We start from the raw sequence: 23,287 nt of genomic DNA, 5'->3' as shown, positions 1-23,287 counted from the left end.
ACTGGGCTCAGTAAATGTACGGAAAGCACCCCAAAACAGAGCAAATGCTTAATACCACTTATCCATCCCACCTTCTCCTCTGGAACACACAGACTTCCCCTCTCACCACCACTGGAGAAATATGAAAAGTTCCTTAGTAAAATTTGACCTGGGTAGTTTTGGAGGGAAGTACGGGGTGGGTGGGAACTGAACCTTCCAAGGGTCTTGTATATGCTAAGCACATGCTCTTCCACTGAGCTCTACCCCAGCCCTGAGATAGGATCTTGAAGGATGAACAGGATTTAGGTGATGGAAAGTGGCAACTGGAGAAGGCAACAGACTAAAGCACAAAGGAAAGGAAGAACTAGAACTAACGGAATATAAAGTAAATATTCTAAGAAGGAAGAAAGATGGACTGAGAAAACGTTTGTGGGAAAGGAAAATGAACAGAGCTGGGGGCAGCAGCCTACAGCCTCAGCCTGTACTTCCCGGGCCCCACCTTCTCTACCGCTGGAAATAGGGAAACATGGATGTGCTGTGTCATGGGGTTGCTCTGCAGGATGAGCCAAGCTTCTCTGCAATGGAAGGCACTTCTTTATTAGTTCAAAAAGCAAACCCGACACAGCCTGAGCTGGATCACAACAGAGTGGTACAACACTTGGCTTCTAACACCAACACAGGTTGTGGTCCTTCTGCTGCTTGAGGACCTGAGTTTCCCACAGCTTTGCTTCTTCTTCCGTATAGGAAGAGGAATGAGCTACTTGTTTCTCAAAGATTTTCTGGCATTTGACCAATCTACTCAGGTAAAAAGCTGTTCCCAGATATAACAGACCAGTCTTGAGTGCTCTAAAGTCTAGGTTTTGTTTCGGGCCATACTAATCTAGACTGCATCTCCTCCAAGGGGAAGCAAGCTACCTGTTTCCTATTTCCTAAGATGGTCTAACTACTTCCTCCCAAACTTCAGCCTATACTCCTAAGTGTTCCACAACTGATTTGGCGATTTCACATCCCTGGAACTGCTTGTTTTTGAGGCAGTATCACAGTCATGTGAGGTGCAGCTATCCACAAGAGGACTCTATTAAGATAACAATACATTATTGGGTTCTAAATACTTTCTATACAGTTTAAACATGTTTAATACGTCAACAATGTGACCATCTCATGAAGATCAAAAATCATGACTTGTAAAAGAATGATTGAAATAACTAAAGATATTTAATCTAGAGAAAAAAATTACTTGGGAAACACATGATAGCTACTGTTAAGTACTGAAAAGGGCACCCACAGGGAAGAATGACTCGATTTCCTAACACCCATTAGTAAAATTAATAGAGGTATACTCTGACTTGATATAAAGGAAGTTTTGTGGTTTTTTTTTTTCTTTTTTTACTTTTTGGTTTATGTGATAGCCCAGACTGAACGCCAACTTGTGTTCCTCCTGCCTCGGCCTCCCAAGTGCTGGGATTACAGGCGTGCACCACTATACCCAGCCTCAAAAATTTAAAGACACTACTATTACGAGTGTTCAAATAGTCCAATGTCAGTGATTGGGAGTATTCCATAAGCAGGAGCAATTAAGAGCCAGGTGCTGTCCTGCGGGCAGGGAATTTACGGTGTCCCTCAGTTAGAGTGTTACGAGCAGCGTCAGTCCACTAAATTACTGTCATCCCCACTGGGCCTGTGCGCTGGTTATTCTAAAGAGAAACATTGGAAGGCAGTAACATCAAATCCTGAAAACAGACAGGGGCCTTCATGAAGATATCCTTTCCAATTCTCCAAACACCCACTCACAAGTGGTCTCAAAAACACCCAGTACCTTTACTTAGCTTTACCTCCTTCACAATATGCTCAATATGAGCAATTCGACTCCCAAGCCTAGGTCAGGCCTGAGTGTTTCTTGTGAGCCACGGTTTTAGGCATAGGAATTGTTGTGGAGGGGGAGCCCCCCTACCTGCAGGGAGCTGTGACCAAAGAAGTCGTGGAAGGAGAGGGATTTAAGGAGTTCTGGGCAGGTAGGCCTAAACATTTAGGCCTGGCACCATCACTGTCCAGGAAGGGCCCAGGTCCTATGCTCTGTGCATGGGAGCCATTTGTTCTTGGCAGACTTCAATCCGAGAGTTCTGTGTAGACCAGACTAGGGATTGGGGAGAAGGCAATGGCTGGCTGGAGAGAAACCAGGCCCTTCAGTTGGAAAAGATGGTTGGAACATAGCATTGAAGTTGGCTCGGCTTTCAAGCTGTACACGGTGGGCCAGTGGGGAAGTGAGTCCACGGACAAAATGGATCCGAACCAGCCCCGACTGCCCCCCAGATACCAGCCATCCATAGGAGTCCAGGTTTGGGCTGAAACGTACCTGTGAAGAGAAAACCAAAAAGAGCCTCAGGGTCTGGGTCTCTGGGTGACCCTAGCTACGTGAACTTTAGAAACAGGTCATTACACCTTTAACCTAAACACTCAGAAAGTAATGGAAGATGAGTCTTTGTGAGTTTGTGGACAGTGTGGTCTACAAAGTGAGCACCATGACAGCCAGGGCTACATGGAAAGACCCTGTCTCAACACCCAAAGCCAACCAACCAAGTAAAGACACATAGTCTAGAGGACTGGACCATGAGAGATAGTCAGTGAATGAGTCTACACACCATGACCTGGAGAGGTTATCAGTGCTGCCTTCCCTCTGGCCATCCTGCTGCCTTTTAATTCTCATTTCACAGATCACAGGCAGAGTGGAGCATGGGAAAGATTCGAAACAAGGTCCTCACCTTGTGAATAGCTTCAAGCTGTAGCCTGTCCAGGCAGAGCTGAGAATGCCCCTCTCCCTCCTGCATGCGCAGCATCGGCTCTCTACGGAGCAGGTTGTGGAAGGAGCTCTGGGGAACAGAAGTGGAATTCCTTAGGGTTCCCTGTTTTCTAAGGTTTCTATCTTTTCTAATACCACACTGAGTTGTAGCCACAACTTACCAGATCTGTGTCTTGAAAGAGCAAGTAGTGGTGGTTGATGGTTTCGGTGTAGGTTCTTGCTTTGGGAGGATTAGGGGTCTCAGAGGAAGTCGAGGAGTAGTCTTGGTCTTCAGGGCTGTCCTGGTATGGTATCAGATCTGCTTTATATATAGGCTAGAGAGAAGATCATAAAATTAGGGTCTTAAATTTTTTTTTTTTTTTACAACTGTCTTTTACACATGCCATGGAGTACATGTGTCAAAGAACAACTTGGGGAGTCAACTCTCTCTTCCATCCCATGAGTCCTGGGGATTGAACTTGGCAGCTAGTGTCTTTACATGCTGAGCTAGCTCTCAGCCAAGATTAGATTTTAAAATACTAACACAAAAGCAGAAAGGAAACCAGCTTACTGTAACCAAGTTTCAAAAGCAGAAAGAATAAATACAAACTGGGGCTAGCATGAGGGCTGTGGATAAAAGCTCTAGCTGCTAAGCCTGATGACTTGAGTTTAATCTCCAGGATTTAAATGGTGGAGAGAGAAAGAACTGACCCTCAAAAGTCGCCCTCTGGCCACATATGAACCGTGCAAACCAACTCCCTTTTACATGATAATAACCATTTTAAAAACCATGCTCATTTCCAATAGGATAGAGAAGACTATACAAAAATCCTTGCCACAACAGGGACCGTATCAGAGCTTGGAGACCAAGCACCAGTTTGCATTCTACCAAGAGTTGGCAAGGTAATAGATTATGACCTAATAGGTGGATGTTCATATACTTACAAATCTTCTTTCTGCAGGTTTCTTGACATTGATGGGGTTTGATGCCATATCAGGCAAAATAGCTGCAATGAGCTCCCCAGATATATCTCCTGCAGCTACTGTCCCGAGCCAGTCTGAACCTGAAAGACTCTAATAGGAGGAGACCTATTTATTTCATCCATCCACTCACTCATTTCTGTGATAATGACTATATGTTTGAGGTTAATGAGAGAGATACAAAAAGACAATTCATGTCCCTAATGATGGTGATTATGTAGCTGTTCCTCACTGAACCCTGAACTGTGACTACTACAGTGAACAAATGACTACTTCCTACACACTGAAGCTTGGGGAAAGAAGAGGCTCACCCAGACGGTGCCTTTCCGGGGAGCAGTAAAGTAGGCCTTAAAACCAAGGTAACCGGCATCGATGTAATGGATTCCACAGAGCCCATAACTGAAAGAGAGTGAGATAAAATAAGCCTTCCTTCTTCTTCTAAGTGTTTCTTTCAGAATTCACTATCTCAATCAACAAACTCAACCCTCCTTTCCCCACAATCTGACATGCTCCGTGCCCCAAACTGTAGGGCCTGTCCCCAGAATTCATATCTTCATCTTGTCGTACGAGGCATAGCAGTTGTCTTGAGCCACTGTGACACCGTTGTAAGGGAGCAGCCAGGACAGCTCTGTACTCAAGAAGCGCTTGATACAGTTTATTGGTTCATATGGTCGTCGAAGATCCCAGAATTTGATTTTCCGGTCACTCCCCGCAGAAACCAGGAAATGACTGAAAAGATGGGTGATCAGTTCAGAGGCAGTTAGCCTCCTGATGTTTCCCCCCTCCATAGCCCTTTTGAGACTCTGTACCTGTTAGCTTTGCACCACTGAATTGTACGAACAGCCTGGTCATGGGCTAGGAAACACTGGAAGGGGTACAGCTTTAAGGAGCCATCAGAGAGGCGTATCCGTTGGAGGGGCGAATTAGTGGGAAGGTTCCAGAAAACTACCATGCCTAAAGTAGGGATAGAATATGTAGGCATTAAAGCAGCTCTCGACCTGTAGGTCACACAGGTTTGGCAAACCTTTATCTCCAAAAGTATTTACATTATGTAACTGTAGCAAAGTTACAATTATGAAGTAGCAATAAAAATAATTTTATGGTTGGAGGTTACCACAACATGAGGAACTGTATTAAAGGATCGTAACACAAGGAACAACTGCATCAAAGAAAGGCTCTTGAGTCTATGGTCTCATTCCTTTCTTTAGGATGCCAGACTATCTCCTGCTCTCAAATCCAAACTACAGTGAAAGAGTAGGGATGGTGAGGACTGGCTCCCAGCTTAACTGTCCAACCTGACATGAACTAAACAGGTACAGAAACAGCTTAGTCCTGAATCTGCATCTGAAAGGGTTCCAGTCTGAGTCTATCTGATGGCTGATAAAGAATTTTTTAAAGAAATTTTAATCATGTGTATTCGTCTGTGTGGGGGTATGTGCATATGTGAGTCTAAGCTCCCATGGATGTCCCCATGGAAGAGAGCTTTGGATCACCTAGAGCAAGGAATGCAGGTGGCTGTGAGCTGCCTGATATGGGTCCCAGAACTGAAAGCAAGTTCTCTGCAAGAGCAGTACATGCTCTTAACAGCTGAGTCATCCCTTGGGCCTCAAAGTGAAAGAATTTTAATAGTACATATCCGCTGACAGGGTGCCACATGTTTATAATCTCAGCATTTGACTGAGTCAGAATGATCTGCCTGGGATACACTGTGAAACCCTATCTCAACAAAACAAAACAAAACAAAACAAAACAAAAAAAAAGCCCTTTAGAATAGCAGCTATCAAACTATAATCAACAAACCAGACAGATAGACTGCTGCCTTTTTTGTTTTGGTACTAGAGACTGAACTTGCCTCATGAACGCCAGGCAAGTACTCCATCTCAGGGGCATGGAGTTACATCCCCAGCATCATATTCTTTTGAAATAAAGACAGCGTCCTACTTCTGCCTCCAATGTGCTGGGACAGTAGTTATAAGCTACTAGGCTTGGCCTGGGCTGCCTGTCTTGGTAAATTATGCCAAAACACTGTCACAATCATTTATGGAACAGCTAGGGTTGATTACATATCCAAAGAGCAGATTTAACGCATAAAGCCTAATTTCATCACTATTGGTTCATTACACAAAATTTCTAATTCTGCTCTACAACAATAACAAAAGCAAAAAAAATGCAGACTACAAGACAACAAATGGAAAAACAAAACAACTTGGTTGACTAAAGCAAAGCTGTCAAAGAAAAGGTATTCAAATATAGTTCTGATATCAGATTTAAAAAGATAAGGGACACTAAAAATCTTAAAATAGCTAGAAAAATAGCTAAAACCACTTGTACACATAAACCTAGGGAGTGTTGTGTATATGAGACTCAAAAAACAAAAAGGAATACAGAAATTGTAGGTAAGCAGTAAAAAACAGCAGTGGGGGCAGGAGAGACCTTGGGGAGACAATTATTAGATTTTTTTTTTTAATTCAGATTTTGCTGGTTATTTTTGTTTTTTTGTTTAAGACTTATTTATTTACTATCTATATAGTGTTCTGCCTGCAGGCCAGAAGAGGACACCAGATCTCACTACAGATGTTTATGAGCCACCATGTGGTTGCTGGGAATTGAACTCAGGATCTTTGGAAGAACAGCCAGTGTTCTTAACCTCTGAGCCATCTCTCCAGCCTTCATTAGATCATTTAAGCAAAAGTAATTTCTCTCACATATGCAAGAACTGAGTTCATCCACCAGTCATGGGCGGGGTTAACAATAGTAATAGAGCATGAGGCATGTATTCTGACAATGAACGTATCATCAAAGAAAAACAGAACACTGGCTCCGTGGTTAAGAGTACTGACTGCTTTTCCAGAAAACCTGGGTTCAATTACCAGCACCCACATGGCAGCGCACAACTGTAACATGCAGGCAGGAAAAACAGCAATGCACATACACACACACACATACATACATAATAAATTTTATAAAGAAAAACAGAAAGTAGGAATGTAGGAAGTTTAAAAAATCACCAATTTCCTTATCTTCTCAACGGAGAGTCTACTGCTCTCTGAAAATAAAACTGTCACTTAAAAACAATAAAAACAGGGATGTTCCTCCCCCTGAGAGGGGGAGCAGCCTCACCAGGCCACAGAAAAAGACAATGCAGCCAGTCCTGATAAGACCTGATAGGCTAGGGTCAGAGGGAAAGGGAGGAGGACCTTCCTAACCAGTGGACTTAGAGAGGGGCATAGAAGGAGAAGAGGGAGGAAGGGTGAGATTGGGAGGGGACGAGGGAGGAGGCTACAGCGGGGAATTGAACTGGGAATAAGCTGAATTTATAAATTTATAAAAATAATAAAAACAAACAACAACAACAAAAGCCAGGGCTGTTGAGATGGCTCAGCAGTAAGGGCAATTGCTCCCAACCTTGACAACCTAAGTTTGATCCTGGGGATCTATCTATCTGGTAAAAGAGCCAACTTCCTCAAGTAGTCCTCCAAACTCCGTATGTCGCCCCCTCAAACAAACAAACAAATGTAAAAGAAATACGTAATTAAATATCTTTACATAGTACTTATTTGAGGAACTGGGGAATTGTACTGCATTAAATTATGTTCACATCATTCCTTTCTCTGAGATGAGGCCAAGTGGTCAACGCTGGCCTTAAAACAGTTGTTTTCAAGGATGACCTCAAGCTTCTGCAGTCAAATGCTCCACTACTGGGTGCGGGTCCTTACCTGGAACTTCTGATCACTCTGCCTTCACCTCCCAAGTGTTAAGACTCCAGACAGGTACCATCATGCCTAGTTTATGTAGTGCTGGGGATTGCACTCAAAGGACATGCAAGCACTCTATCAACTGACCTACAGTCCAGCCCTACTCTTAATAATTTTCTGAGGGAAAAAAATTACAGTAACATTTCTTCGAGTATTTTTTTTAGATTGCTTGAATTTTTACAAAGATTTTTTTATGTGTATTCTTGTTTACATGTGTATCTGTACACCACATGAGTGCCTAATACCCAGAGACCAAAAGAGGGCTTTGGATCCCCTGTAACTGGAGTTACAGGTGGTTGTAAGCTGCTAGGTGGGTGCTAGAAACCAAACACAGGTCCTCTGCAAGAGCAGCAAATGCACTTAGCTGCTGAGCCCTCTCTCCAGCTCTACTTGAATATTTTTAACTTTAATGTCAGGCTCAGCCAAAAGAGGAAACAATCCAAATCCAAGCACATATAAAAAGCTTAAAGAGCAACAGGCTTTTGTTTTGTCTTTACCATTATAGTATCCTGCAGCCAGGTGGTGGTGGGGCCTGGTAGGCATCCAAGCCAGGCTAAGGCACTGACCACATTCAGAGGGGTCTGAAGCTTGTACAGACCCCACCTGAAGGGTTGCCAAACACTGTACCTGCAAGGACACAAGAGGTAAGATCAGGGTTAGGAGTCCTTACTGTTTGAAACAAGACTCTAATCAGTTTTAGTTGTTGTTGTTTATTTATGTGTATAAGCAGTTTTTTGTGTGTATGAATATGCATGCATGAACGTGTACACCACATAACTGTCGGGTGCCTGTGGAAGTCAGAAGAGAGGGGGTCAAGTCTCCTGGAACTGAAGGTATAGTTGATTGTGAACCACCAAGCAGGCGCTAGGAACCAGACCCTGCACAACTCTACAAGAACACAAAGTGCTCTTAACGGCTGAGCCAGGTCTCCAGGCCCCTCAAATCAGCTTTTTTTCTTTTTCTTTTTTTTTTTTTTTCCCAAGACAGGGTTTCTCTGTATAGTCCTGGCTGTAGTGGAACTCACTGTGTAGACCAGAGTGGTCACAAACTCAGAGATCCAACAGCCTCTGCCTCCTGACATTAAAGGTGTGCGCCACCCACCACCTAGCTTCACATAATTTCCTAATCCAGAAAGGGGATACTTCTCTCAAGTGAAAGACTTGCGATAGACTGTAAAACAAGGCTCTTTAAAGATGAAGCTTCCACCAAGATACTAGGCTCCTCACTCACCTTGTAGATGGCAGGCTTCATAGCATCTGTGAAGGAAGAAAAGCAATAAATAGCTGATGCTTTGGATCCAGAGCGGAGTTCCTATTCAGGCCTTGCTCTGATAATCAGGATCTCATGCCCGGGCAATGACCTTTCTTCATTCTTCTTTCACCATCAACTTTCTGACCTCAACCTGCCCCCACCTTCTTCCTCAACACTAGCTTTCTTCTCTGAGAACTGCTAACTCCTCCACCATCGTATCTTCTCCTTTCTTTGTTTCTAGAACTCTGCTTATTTATTTAGAACTTTTTTTTTTTTTTTTGCATTATCCACTTGTTCTTTCCTTACTGACTTATTCCTGCATTCCTCTATGAACATGCCCTATCAGCGTTAAAGACAGGAAGTCAGGTGTAGTAATCCCAGAATATGGGAGTAGGAGGAAAAGAAGTTTAAAGTCACCCTCAGCTAGTTCAAAGCCTACCTGGGCTACATAAGACTCTGCCTCAAAAAAACAAAAAGAAATACACAAAACCTCCCTTTGGTTCATATTTACCAGCCATCTCCCTCATTTATTTGCCTCTCCTTAGAGCCAAACTTTTTTCCTTTGTTTTCTGAGACAGGGTCTCTCTACGTAGCCCTGGGTTTTCTGAAGTCACTATGCAGACAAAGCCAGCCTTGAACTCACAGACTGCCTCCCAAGTGCCTTACTATATTCAAATTTTGTAAAGAAATTATCTATGAGGTATATACAGTTTCTAGGCCACATGTAGCTAAAAATAGCTAAGAATATGGCTCAGCACATTACTAGACTTTTCATTTTTTGATAATTCAACTGTGAAGTTCCTGGGAATGAACTTTGTAGATGATGACATCATAGCATAGTATCAAAGGCCTGGACATGCCTGATTTCCTATTTATGCTTCAACCTATTTCTCCTTCAGACTACGACAAACAAAACTACCTAACTGCCTGGGGCTTAAACCCAGATGCCACCTTTTTTTTTTTTTTTTTTTTTTTTGAGACAGGGTTTCTCTGTATAGCCTTGGCTGTCCTGGACTCTACTTGTAGACCAGGCTGGCCTCGAACTCACAGAGACCCACCTGCCTCTGCCTCCCCAAGTGCTGGGATTACAGGTGTGCGCCACCACGCCTGGCAAGATGCCGCCTTCTTAAATGCTCATTACTGTTGCGGGGAGAAAAAAAGGATCTGCCTTTCTTGACTCTTCCTAAAACATACTGTATAGATGAGGACACATATCTCAGGAAGCCCTGAGATCAACACTGGGGGAAAAATGTAGGACAGAGGAGGCAAGTCCTACTGCTCGTCTCAATGCTTAGCACTCTTTACAGAGTCAATTTCTGAGGGCACGGGAGGCGAGGGGAGACTGGTAAAAGGCTGAAAGGGTGCAGTTAGTCTGCAAAAGGGAAAGAGTTTAAGCCACGAGCAAACAATGACTGAACATGCTTTTATGCTAGAGACTGCACTTAGAGGAGCTCATGGGAGGCAGACAGGCCTGAGAGCTCTGGCTACCACCACTGCAGCCGTGCTACTTGCCTGGGGGCTGCTGAGCCAGGAGGGCCTCAGGATGAGGGAGACTGAACAGCAGTACCTTCCCATCTGAGCAGGCCAGAGCCAAGAGCCCCAGCCGGGGCAGGAGAGGAGCCTGGAGGGTGAGAGCAGATCTGTGCTGAGGCTTGCTGCATTCAGGTGCCTCTCAGAAAACCTGAGGCTCTGGTCCCTTAAAACATGACATGGGATTGCTAGAAAAACCCACTCAGCACACTCTAATCTTCCTTCCTCCAACCCTAAGAACTCCCAGGGCTAGTCCAGTCAACTAGATGTACCTTCCGAAGGGTTTCTGGATGTTCCCATGCCCCACTGGGGCAGAACTTGAGGTCCCAGATACAGCCACTGTCACAAGCAATCCCATAGACAAAGTGGGCCCTATTGCCAGGACTGGAAAAAGAAACATGTAGTAGGTAGGAAGAGTCTAGAACTAAGAGAGCTCCACTTCCTTGTCCTGTCTCAGCCCAGTGCAAGCCCTTTCCCAGCCTTATTTCTCCCTCACCCACCTGCCTGTGGCAGTGTCCCAGCCCCACCTCACCAGCTTTCTTGCTGCAATGTCCCAAGGCCCCAGAGCTGCAGCAGCCCAGGGCCTGAATGAAGCTGGCTCAGTGGGTGTGTCTCATTCATGTCAGGACTGGAGAAAAGGGCCACATACTGTGAGGCTGCTGACCCTTCAGGCACTGGGCACCAGTCCAGAGCCCAGAGTGGTCCTCCAGTGAAGAAGGACACATCCCAGCGCTCTGGATGTGCTGTGATTGAGCTAAATCTAGAGAAAAGTCAGAGTAACAGCAATGTCAGGACAAAATGGAAAGTTCAAGTATGTCCAGCTTAGACAAGGGTCTGAAAATTAGAGAGAGTCTATGGTTCAAGCAGGACTCTGCTACAACTCACACCTCCCCACTTCCCTGTCAGAGAGAAACTCTAGTTCATCTTCAAAGATGAGAGGCTGTTTGTTCATGCTAAATGCGTATCATCTTGTGAACTGGCCTGCCTAAGTCTCCCAAGCTCCCCTGGGCCCAGCTTGCAGAGAAAGCTGAACACTGTACATTAGAGTCCCAGACTGCAACAGCTCACTCTATCCTTTGAACCAACCAGGATCAGCACTCAGGAGAGGACAGGGCTAACTGCTTTCCCTTGCAACATTAGTTTTTCCCACTTCTCTCTTCCAGAATCAGAAAAACGCTGAGCTGCTATCTTTTACCTGTTTATTCGATAGATTGTGCCTTCCTCAGGAATCCCTTCACGTTGTACAGAAAACAGGGGAGACTTCTCCTCCTGGGGCAGGTAGGGAGCTGCTTCACTATGGGAAGAAACCATCAGCCAGAATTAAGAAGAGTTTTGCCCACAGAATTCCCATTATATACTTTAGAATCCTTTGTCACTTGTCTGCCACCTCCTTCCATGCTTCTTTGATGGTTAATCTTGTCACCTTACAGGACTAAAGCCACCCATGTGGGCACAGCCGTGAAGGATCTCCTAGATGGGCTGGCCTCTGGGTATATGTGTGAGCAGTTTCTCTATCAGGTTAACTGAAATGGACTATTCACCCTAAATGTCGGCAGCACCATCCCACGAACTTGGGGCCTGGTCTATGTGAAGTGAGAGCTGGCTGAGGAAAGCATCTGTTCTCTCTTCCTAACTGCAGATAGAGTGGACCAGCTGCCAGGTCATGCCAGGACTTCCCCACCATCACTAGGACTGCAGCCAGCCTTCAACTGTGAGCCAGAATAAATGCTTTCTCCTTTAAGCTGCTTTGTCAGGTCATTTTTATCACAGCAAGAGAAAGGTAATACAGCTTCAGAGATGTCAGTTCAACTTACAGTTCAGATAACAGCTGCCACTTCCAGGCCACTGGAATCCATTCAGCAAACTCCCAGAATGAATGTTGCTGTTCTCGGCTGGAGAGAAAGAGGCATCATCAATGGAAAAAGAGAGAGACTCTATAACAGCACTGTCTAAGACAATTCTCTGTGAGGGTGGGAATGAGCTGTGGCTTAGGGGTAAGTAGCTACCAGAACTTAAAATGTGCTTAAGAATTAAGGGCCCAGGAGACCTTGCCCTTAAACAGTGTCTCTTAGTAACGAACGCCACCACTCTACACACAAGCAAGGGCTTCTTTCTTTCTAGATCGTCCTTACACTCCTCCTCCAACCCCCTGCCCTCAGTCCTGTCCCCAAATCTCACAGGTCCTTGGTGAGGTGGAGGCACTTCCAAACAGGAGCCATGATGTAATTGGGTAAGCCATTGGGAGCCATGCCCCGGCAGTGTGGTTTCTGCTTCTAGGGATCAAATTAAAAAATATATAAAGAAAAGAACATTCTAGGTTGAAGAAAGTCCCAGAAGAGAGCTTTCTTTCTCAAGTTTTTAACTTTTCTTGGCATTACACATCCTCCCGTCTGACCTATCAGCATCTAATAGATCCAATTACTCTACCTATCAAAGAATTGTCTGTTCACCTTTCTCCAGTCTCCAAGACAGTTGGTTCAGAGGACTCTCATACACTTCCTGCAAGTCCTGCCCTATGGGGACAGTGCTACCTCTTCCTCCCACATGCAGTACTCCTCTACAGACCGTTCCTCCTCTGACTGGGCTGGCCAAGGGCAATATTCTTTACATACACACTCCTGAAAGTTCACTCATGTTCCTGGGATGATTACCACCTTTAAGCGCAATTATAAAGCTTACATCATCATAAACTTGACTCAGTCACAACTTTTCTACAAGTTACAGGTCTACAGAGCTATATTAAGGACTAAGTCAAAAACAAAACAAACAAAAAAAACCAGAAAACAAATTAAGAAATAGATAAGCCGGGCATGGTGGCGCATGCCTTTGAGACCACTAGTTGGGAGGCAGAGGCAGGTGGATCTCTGTGAGTTCCTGGCCACGGTGGTCTACAAAGGGAGTCTACAAAGGTCTCCAGGGGCCTGAAGAGATGACTCAGCAGTTAAAAGCACTGGCTGCTCTTCCAGATGACCCAGGTTCAATTCCCAGCACACACATGATGGCTCACAACTGCCTATGACTCTTAGTCCAGGGGACCTGATGCCCTCACATAGACATACATGCAGGGAAAACACCAATGCACATAAAATAAAAATAAAGAAAAAAAGAGAGAGAGAAAGAGAGAGCTGGGTGCAGTGGCTCACGCTTACACTCTCAGCACTCAGGGAAGCAAAGGCACATGGATCTCTATAAGTTCAAGGTAAGCCTGGTGTACAAAGTGAGTCCAAGACATCCAAGGCTACAGAGAAACCCTGTTTTAAAAAAATAAAATAAAATAAAGTGGGGAAAAAAAAAAGAGAGACCCAATCTAAAAAAAACTATAGTGGAACATGACAGAGGGTGCCATTCAAGGTCTACCTCTAGTCTCCACACCTTAGCACACATGACCACATGCATGTACATCCACATATGGACAAGTACACACATATACGTAACTTCGTGTTCCTATCCAACAAAGTTCCTGTCTAAGCTGGGTGTGGTGATGCACACCTGTACTGACAGTACTAAGAAAACTGAGGCAAGAGGACTCAGTTTAAGACCAATCTTAGCTAAACAGAGAGCTTAAAGGCCAGCCAGGTTGGAGTACCAGAACATGTCTCAAAACATTCCTGCTTCATTTAAGTATTTTAAGGCTGACAAGATGGCTCAGCAGGTTAAGTGCTTGTTGCCAAGTCTGATGACTTGATTTGGATCCCTAGGACCCACAATGGGGTAAAGAAATGATTCCCCTGAATTGATTTCAAAGAATCACTTGATTACTGAGGATCTCACTGTTCCCTTAAATGTGTACTCATGGCAAGGGAGGCACTGGGCCCAAACATACTGGAGACCACAGACAATTAAACTGTGAGCCATGGCCCAAAGGCACTTTCAACTCCACCTATCAGAAAGGCAGCTCATCATGTCCCTGACAACTACTCTGCATGGTACCACCACACAGCTGGAAAACCATCAGTTCCTCCTTTCTTCATCAAATCCCGTTAATTCTTTTAACTCCGTCATCCATTCTAACCTGCTTCCTTCATTGCTTGATTTAGGACTCTGCAACCTTTCATTTGCCCTCTCCCCTAACCATGTTATATTTTTACTTACAAAGATTCTGCAGCTTTAGTTGGGAAGGTTAAACAGTTTGGGAAACTGTTGGGCCTGGTGGCACAGGCTGATAATCTTAACTGCTCAAGAAGCTAAGGCAGAAACCTCAAGCTAAAGCTCGAGGCCTGCCTGAGCTACAGGGTGATTTTAGGGTCACCTGGGGAAGTTTGGTGAAACTACATCTCAAAATTTAAAATAGAAAAGTGAAAGATGAAAAGAGAAAAAATGAGAGAAAGGGATATAGCTCAGCAGAGCATTTGCCTAATATGCCTAAGCCCTTGAGTTCAACCTTCAGTACCACTAAAGAAAAAAAAAATCCTAGATATGGATGGTGATGATATTTACACAATATTACAGATAATTTTAAAGCCACAGTATCATCTGCACATTTTTAAATGTTAAGTTTACATTATGTATTCTTATCCAATCAAAAACAAACAAATCTACCATACCTTCCTGTGACCCTAGCACTGGAGAGGCAGAGGCAGAGGCAGGCAGATCTCTGTGAGTTCAAGGCCAGCCTGATCTACAAAGCAGTCGGGGAATGGGAAGGGGAGTGGAGAGATGGCCTAGAGGTTAAGAGCACTGGCTATTCTTCCAAAGGTTCTGAGTTCAATTCCCAGCAACCACATGGTGGTTCATAACCATCTATAATGAGATCTGGTGCCCAATTCTGATATTCAAGCACACATGCAGGCAGAATGCTGTTTAAATAATAAACAAATAAGTCTTTTAAAAAAACAAAAATGAACAAGTCCAGGACAGCCAAGGCTATACAGAGAAATGTTGTCTTGAAAACCAAAAACCAACAAAACAAACCAAGGAAACCAGCATGTGTTGGCACCTACCAATGTAAGCCCTTTCATCCTCTCCATCAGTCTCCCTACAACCTTATCCCAGATCCTCATCTGCTGCTATCACTTTCTGGGGAAACACCACCCCTGGAACCTATACTGGCCCTTCAAGGCACAGCTCAGAGACATTCCTCTGTGAAATCTGAGCCGTCAGTTCCCCTCCCCCACATCTAAGTCATCTTGTAGCACTCAGTACACAGAAAACTGTGAGGCGCAGGACTCTAGTTCACATGTGTGTTTTCTAGTACAGAAAACTCTGGAGGGAACAGTCTTATTCACTATGTTCTTCCCCTACAACCTCTCCCATACCTCACAGTTTTAAAGTTCTGCCTTTTCAGTTACTAGCTTTGGCTGGCCATGAGGCCAAAGTCATCTTTTTGGGTACATGGATGCTTTCTAAAATTCCCATTTTCCCATCATTTGTTGTTGTTATTGATTTAAGTTACCCCTGCAGTGGGTCCTCGTGGGGTGCTTCGGGGTGCGACAGGCTCAGGATCAGATGAGTTCTCACTTGGGGCCTCACTTTCTTCCTCATCTTCACCCTCCACCTGAAGAATGAAGTCTTCATCCCGAGTGCTTCCATCTTCTTCACCCTGAGAGGCCGCCTGCCGGATCTTCTTGGGCTTGGTGGGGCTGCTCACTTTGGGACTCTTAGGACCAGTCAGTGGAGCAGGCAGGGCTGTTGAGAGCTCTTCAGCCAGTTCCTGAAGGTACAGAAGTGCCCTGTGGGAGAGGGTGGAGTCAGAGCCATGCTCACAAGCATTAAACAGAGCCCACATTTTAGACTTTATTTTTATTTTATTGATCTCACTAATACTGTGAAGCAGCTACCAGCTTCCCCTTCCCTCCAATAGATGCGGAAACAGAAATCCAGGAAAATTAAGTGACTTGGCAAAGTTAGGTCAGATACCAAGGAATATGAATCTAAGTTTCCTAACTCTAGGCCAATGCATTCTTTACTCTACCACATAGAACATAAAGGGCAAGGGAAAGAAGGAAAGGCACATCAACACTGAAATATATTGAGTGGTAAAAGCAATGAAGACCTGGGGGAAGTCTGTGAAAAATGTGATGGAGAGCCAGGTGTGGTGGCGCACGCCTGCAATCCCAGCACTCGGGAGGCTGAGGTGGGAGGATCGCAAGTTCGAGGCCAACCTGGGTTAGGCAGCGACACCCTGTCTCAAAACAAAAACAAAACAAACAAAAAATGTGATGGAGTATGAGGTACAGAAAGAAATCACTTAGATACAAAAAGTTAGCAACACATATCACAAAAGTAGCTCCTAAGAGCTAAAGGGTTGCCCCCACCCAGAACCCAGACACCACCCCTACTTACCTCATACCTCACCATTTTTCCCATCTCTCCAACATCTGCCCCCCCTGCCCCCTCCCTCACCACCCCTCCACCAGGCTGTGCCCCACAATCCTTACACTTGGGCAGCCCTTCGGCGGGGTCGTTCCCCAGAAGGGGTCTCAAAGTCCTCGGGGGGCCTCTTTGGATGTGGAGACTCTGGCTGATCTAGGCCTTTGGATAACTTCAATAGTAGCAGGTCTCCCTTGGACTTTTGACTTCGTTTCTTAGGCATGGGGGTGGACAGAGGGTTGGACTGATCTAAGAGACCAGGAACCAGAGGGGTGGATGGAGGTTTACGTTGCTGAGACCTTTTAGGGCCTCTTGGTGTCCTACCACCTCTCTTCCCGGAAGGCTTTGTGGCCCTAGGGTTTGAGACCTTTGACATCTCTGAAGAAAGATCTGTAGAGAAGAATATGGTCTGTGAGGTGAGATCAGAGCTTAAGTTTCTTTGGAGTACAGTATACTGCACCCAAGTTTGCAAGAACCTCTAAGCTCAATATGCTCTTTTTCATCTTAGGCTAAGCATGGAGAGACAAAAAGAGTAAGGGCAAGACACATACCTTGCTGTTCCAACCTGGTGAGGCTTTCCTGCTCTGGAGGAAGCCTCCTCTTGTCAGAAGAATCCTCAAATCCAGGCAAAGGAGGAGGAAGTGACATCTCGATGGAAGCCTCCACACTGGACGTTTCTGGGGAGGCCTTGACATCCAGCTGGTTTAGTTCTTCTTGTCCAGGAGAGTCTACCACAATCATGTTCCCCACGGGGTCGGCCTCCCCCAGGGCAACATAGCCGACCCCGCAGGTATCCATCAGCACCCCCCAAAATGGCTGCCCTGCATACAGAGATACAGCAATGAGTGGAACACGGAGCTATTTGTAGAGGCTCATATATTTCTTTTTCCCCCTTCATCACACAGCCAGAAACTCAAGTGTCCTGATCATTCATTCACACATTCATTCAAATAACTACTGGGGTGGTAAGATGGCTTGGTAGGTTAGTATGCTTGCTGCCAAGCCTTTTTGACTTGAGTTCAATCTCCCTGACCCACATGGCACGTGTAAGGAGAAGACCAACTTCTACAAGTTGTGGTCTGATTTCCACACATGTGGCCCCTCAAAAAAAAAAAAAACAAAAAACAAAACAAAACAAAACAAAAATAACAAATAAATGCACTCCCACACACAAACTTGTGTCAAGCACTGTTCTGGGAACTGGTATGTGACAACAAAGACAAACAAAGCACTGGGACATAGTAATGTACACCTGTAATCCCAGCTCCCAGGAAGCTGAGGCAGGAGATGCTTTGAGTTTGAAACCAGACTGGGCTACACACAAGCCTGTTTCAGAAAACAAAACAAAACACAAAACAGGCAAGACACTAATATCTTGAGATTTACATTCTCATGTAGCAGACAATAAACAGTAAGTAAACAGACAATAATAAACTATCATTAACTACTTACTACATGCCAAACATAATACTAAATGCTTTATGAATGTTATTTAAGCCCCATATGTTTTAAGGATATGAAAGTGAATATAAAATTAATTTAATTCTCACTAAAAAACAATAAAATAAATCATATTCAGATCTCCCTCCACAAGGGAAAAGAAGACAAAAGTATGCACCTCTAGGGAAGAATTTTAACTTCCTAAAATATAGAGTAAATAACAAGGGGCCATGCAAGTGTGGCGAAGTCCCAGCAACTATGGAAACTGAAGCAAAAAGATAATTTCAGCCCAGGAATTTGGAGTAGCACAGGGTATAATACAGCAAGTGTCTAACTATTAAATATGAAGAGTTGTCAGACACTATAAAACTTAAAGCAAGCTAAAGTAGGATACCTACAGGTAAAACACATTTCTGTGAATATTAGTAAAAGAATAGATTTCCATAAGAATATGAGCTGTTCTAAGCTGGGTGGGGTAGCGTACTTTGAAATCCCACCACTTGGGAGGTAAACACAGGAGTTTGAAGCTAATGTGGGCTACACGAGATCATGACTTTAAAAACAGACAAACAAACCAAGAGTAGAGTTTTCTGGAACCTAGCCATCAATATTACATCTGAATTGGGATAGTAAATGCTTATGAGCTATGATATAATTATATATGATACAATCATCCTATCACATTAAGAGAACTTTCTCACACCAAATAATGGAATAAAGTATCCTGAATTTTTACGAACCCAGAAACATCAGATATACAAACACAGACCAAAGAGACTGGCAGAAATAAAACACTGACCACAAACTAAAAACCAGAGCAGATACAACCCTGTAAGAGTCCAATTTTGGGTCAGGACAACCTATTTGCCTTTGACAAAGGTGAAGAAACAGTTCAGATCCCAGGAAGGAACCCTTCATAGGTTGAGATAAAGAATTCACCAACCTTAGTAGAAAAATAAGCTCATATAAATACTTAAACAAATAAGTAAGCTAAAGCCCCCACCTATCTTCTGATACGCAGCTACAGTTAGTTAATAAATGGCAGCAGTAAACCTTCTAAATCAACTAAGGAGGATACAATGCAACCTCATATGCTAAAGATACTGTATATGGTGTCACTGTTCTTTGGTAAACAGAAGACCTGTATCCCATTCAAAACCAATAATAAGCATAAAAGGATCCAATGTGACTAAGACCTATGCACAGACAGGACAGAAAGAAAAAAAAAGTTGAAAAGTACCTTTCAAAAGAACTATTCCAGAAAACAGAAGAAAATTTTCAGCAAACACAAAAACTACAGGATCTAGGAAACAAGAGAAAACAATGGCAAGGGCGTTTAAGTAAACTAGAAGCCATAGGGAAAGGAACTGAGTAAAAAAATAAAATCTTAATTAAATCCACAGGAAGAAAAACAGCAAATTAAAACTACACTGCAAAAACAAAAGGCAGGTTTGAGAAAAGCCACAGACTGCAAATGGAGAAAAGAGTTAGTGACAGAAATGACGTGAATGAAAAGAGAAGGTGCGGTGCTACTGTGGTAATGTTCGGGCTGCCCTGCTGCTCCGAAGGCAAGTTCAAACCATGCTGCCCTGGCTGTCGCTGGCCTGACTAGACTTTGCCTGCCGCTACTGGGATTGAATGTGTGCTCCGCCATCCCTGGTTTCACAAATGTATACTTCAAGAAAGAAGGCACTGTGAAAACACTCACTTGTAATCCTAGAACTTGAGAGGTATTGTAATGAGCTCAGGAGTTCAAGACCAGTCTGGGAAATGTGAGAGACCCTGCCTCACAAATAAAGAATGAGAATAAAAAACAAAGTAAAATAAAATAAAAAGTAAAGGCGGCTGAAGAGATAGCTTAGTGTTTAAGAAAACAAACAGGCAAAAAAAAAAAAAAAAACCCAAAAACCCAAAACTTCAAAAATTTAGAAGATAGGGCTGGTTGCACATGCCACTAATCACTGTGAGTTCAAGTTCAAGTTCTAGACAAGCTAGGGCTACATAATTAGGAGCCTGTCTTTTTTCTTTCTTTCTTTCTTTCTTTCTTTCTTTCTTTTTTTTTTTTTTCTGAGACAGGGTTTCTCTGTGTAGCCTTGGCTGTTCTGGACTTGATTTTTAGACCAGGCTGGCCTTAAACTCACAGAAATCCAACTGCTTCTGCCTCCCTGAGTGCTGGGATTGCAGACGTATACACCACTGAGACCTTTTTACAAAAAAATTTAACAGAAAAGAAAGATTATAGCACACATGAAATCCTAAGAGTGAAAGTTATCAGTGGCAGGATAGAGACATGCAGACCAGAAGGGACAGTCTCCTCTCAAACAGTAAAATACGGAAGACTCAGTTTATAGCTCAAAAGGCTCACTGGGATCCTGCAGAGACGGCTCAGCAGTTAAACATACCTGCTGCTATTGCAGAAGACCTGGGTTTAGTTTCCAGCACCCACACTGTGGCTTACAACCAACCATAGCTCCAATTCTAAAGGATCTGATGCCTTCTGAGCTCTGAGGGCACCAGGCAATTAAGCGGTACACATAAATACATGTAGGCAGAACACCCATTAACATAAAATAATTAAATAAATGACTTATTGTGCAAAAAAGGAAATAAAATCAATAAAGATTACAGAAAAAAATCTAAGTGACAATAGTAAATTTCAAAAGGGAACATCTACATGCATCGCAGCACTTTTAGCAGACATCGCTTGCAGAGGAAAAGGCATCAGATCTGCTTCAAAGGTCTCAAAAATACTCTAAGTCAGAAAATAAGAATTATAGGCTGGAGGAAAAAGTTTTCACTAAGCTAAGAAGTCCTTTATGTAAAGGCAACAGCATGAGATCCTGGATACCCAAGTTTAAGATCAATGTAATTTTTTCTTTTCTATGAGCTAAAGAATTAGTTCAAGAGTAAAGCACTTGCTTAGCATTTCCCAAAGCTATGGATTCAATCCCTAGTACTGGAAGGAAGGGAGGGAAGGAGGAAGACTTTCCAATAGAGAAGCTGTGGTATCAAAAGACTGGTGGCATTTACAGTAGTGAAACTGAAATTAGATTAAGTAACTATGGTAACCATAGCTAAGAAACAGTTTCTAAATTCAAATTTCAAAGGTCTCAGTTGGCCATGATGATGAATGTTTGTAATCTCAGCCCCAAGGGAGTTGAAGCTAAAGGATCCGAAGCTCTAGGCCAAACTGAAATTAAAAAAAAAAAATTCTGTCTAAAAGGGTCCTGAAGCTGGCAGAGGTGATGCAGGCCTTTAATACCAGCACTTGGGAGGCAGAGGCAGGCGGTTCTCTGTGAGTTCCAGTCCAGCCTGGTCTACATTGAGATCCATGACAGCTATGGCTACACAGAAAAACTCGTCTCAAAAAAACAAAAAAGAAAAAAGAAAGGTCTTGCAAAATAAACAGCAACAAAACAATATTCAGCCTGCAGTAAACCAAGACAGCATCTCTATTCTTTACAAGTTTGTAAGATAGAACCTGTCTGGTTTACTACAATATTCAAAGTCGATGCATGAATTAGCATATAACTTTTTTCACTGAGTGACTCAACATATAAAAAAAAGTCCTTTTAAAGATTCACTTCTTGTGAAAGACAGTGGCAGTGAGTAGTGTAATTTCTATTTAGGATCTTTCAATACAAATTTTGGACAGATAGTAAAGGAAGAAATGTTCAGTAAATTCTAATTCGAGTTTTTTACATCCTAAACTGCTTGCTGATTTCCTTGATGCTTCAGGCTGCGAACCTGACTACTCCGGCAAAAGAAAAACAAGTAAATAACACTACGTCTTACACAAGGACTCACTTTACACACACTGGTTTAATACACTGTTTCCCAAAGTATTCCTATCATGCAACTGGTGACATTTCAGATAATTTTACTGGCACAAAAAAATGAACATATTTGCACAGAAACTTTCAACTCACGTTTTCAGTTTATACTCCTAGAGACTAAAGAATGCAAACTTGAAAAGTAGAACAACTTAAAGCTATTAGGAAAACGTCACTAGAGCTGATAACGGTAAAAGGTAATGATAGAAAAAGATTTCAATTTATGTCAACAACAATATGTCCCCAAGGGCAAACAGATCGGGTTATATCCTAAACCTCTCCAGCAAAGTGAATTACCTCCGCTGGGGGTGAAGTCGCCATCTCTGTCTTGCCCAGGAGACGGCCAACTTGCCGCGGGATAAAAAGACCAGAGAAGTAAACATAACTGGCCCTTGGCTGCGCCAATGGGGTTGCAGCGCGCGGGGCACAACCCCCGGGGTTAGAGCCACTTGGAGGAAAAGGCTGGGACACAGTAACAGAGAAGGGAACACAAGGGACTGACTGCAATCAGTCTAGACACCACCACCTGCCATTCCCCAATCCTGGCCGTGGGGGCAGCTTTCGCCACTAGCCTGAGCAGCAGGCGAGCCCCGATTTCCCTAAGCCTGAGAACAACGGGTTCACCCAGTCCAAGGGTCCAATGTAACGAGTCCAACGTAAGCAGCGTGGGGGCCTGGACCAAGGTTACAGCGCTACATACACCGCGTTGGGGAAGAGGGTAAGACAGGCTGGCAGAGATGGGGGATGCTCGGTGGCCACCGTGGAGACGGAGGTGAGGGTTCGACGGTTTCCGAGAGAAGCGCAAAGGCTAGGAGGCGCGCTGCCTTGCGCAGGGTTAAGAGAGGACTCGGGGATCGGTTCCTAGTGCCTTAGCGCTACAGCGAAAGAAGGGGAGGAGTAATTCTGGGTCCCCCGCACACCCCGTTGCGGTACACTCACCCGCGCCAAAGTCCTTCCGGAAGTCCAAGTTCGAAGATGGCGCCGCCTGTCGGGTCGCGGTTTTATGACGAAATCTTGATCGGCTCTTCCTTGTCCCGCCCCCGGGACAAGGTAAATGCAAGCTTGGTAGGGAATGCGTTCCCTGCCGAGCTTTCTATTAAACTCTTTGTTCCATAATGCAGCGCGGCACGGCGCTGAGCCCTTCGTCGACCGAGAGCTGCAGCTCGGCTTCCGCGGCCCTAGGACACTGCAGGGCCTTCTGGGAATTTCAGTGACCGGAAGGGGAGGTCGGCGCCTGCGCGGCACCGTGCCTTCCCCAGAGCCCTAGCAGACAAGCTTTGAGGAGGAGGCTGTCGCGCTTTGGCTATGGCCAAGCGTTCTGACTTGCCCTTCCACTCAGGTTGCTGGCCTTGTGACGAACAGAGCCAGACCACACGGATTCTTAACTGCAACCCTTAGCTTCCTGCCGCCAGAGTTCTTAGGATTTTCTGCTG

At 44.2% G+C, this 23,287-nt stretch overlaps 1 protein-coding gene across 4 annotated transcripts; it reads right to left on the bottom strand.

Annotated features, from left to right (window-relative positions):
* Window positions 1–1,091: 1,091 nt before the first annotated feature.
* On the bottom strand, window positions 1,092–23,062 carry Gtf3c2 (general transcription factor IIIC subunit 2). Of its 4 annotated transcripts, XM_060365001.1 has the most exons (21): window positions 22,794–23,062; window positions 19,262–19,324; window positions 17,133–17,402; window positions 16,650–16,971; window positions 16,265–16,393; window positions 15,665–15,941; window positions 12,451–12,545; window positions 12,087–12,164; window positions 11,468–11,566; window positions 10,805–11,032; window positions 10,545–10,656; window positions 10,255–10,363; window positions 8,722–8,747; window positions 7,989–8,118; window positions 4,546–4,690; window positions 4,304–4,465; window positions 4,048–4,135; window positions 3,701–3,829; window positions 2,938–3,090; window positions 2,739–2,846; window positions 1,092–2,332 (listed from the first exon to the last, which is right to left on the bottom strand). In XM_060365001.1, exons 3-21 carry the CDS (start codon window positions 17,377–17,379, stop codon window positions 2,114–2,116), a joined length of 2,856 nt encoding a protein of 951 aa, XP_060220984.1. In that variant the 5' UTR covers window positions 17,380–17,402; window positions 19,262–19,324; window positions 22,794–23,062; the 3' UTR covers window positions 1,092–2,113. The 4 variants fall into 4 exon arrangements, with proteins under 4 accessions (XP_060220984.1, XP_060220982.1, XP_021491052.1 ...); XM_060364999.1 differs by lacking the exon at window positions 19,262–19,324; XM_021635377.2 differs by lacking the exon at window positions 16,265–16,393 and having other exon boundaries at window positions 22,794–22,942.
* Between the last annotated feature and the right edge of the window lie 225 nt (window positions 23,063–23,287).

This window comes from Meriones unguiculatus, chromosome 1, assembly GCF_030254825.1.
Source record: "Meriones unguiculatus strain TT.TT164.6M chromosome 1, Bangor_MerUng_6.1, whole genome shotgun sequence".
Taxonomy (NCBI): domain Eukaryota; kingdom Metazoa; phylum Chordata; class Mammalia; order Rodentia; family Muridae; genus Meriones; species Meriones unguiculatus.
Note: the sequence above shows the minus strand (reverse complement) of the source record. Positions and strands in the feature narration are given on the sequence as shown.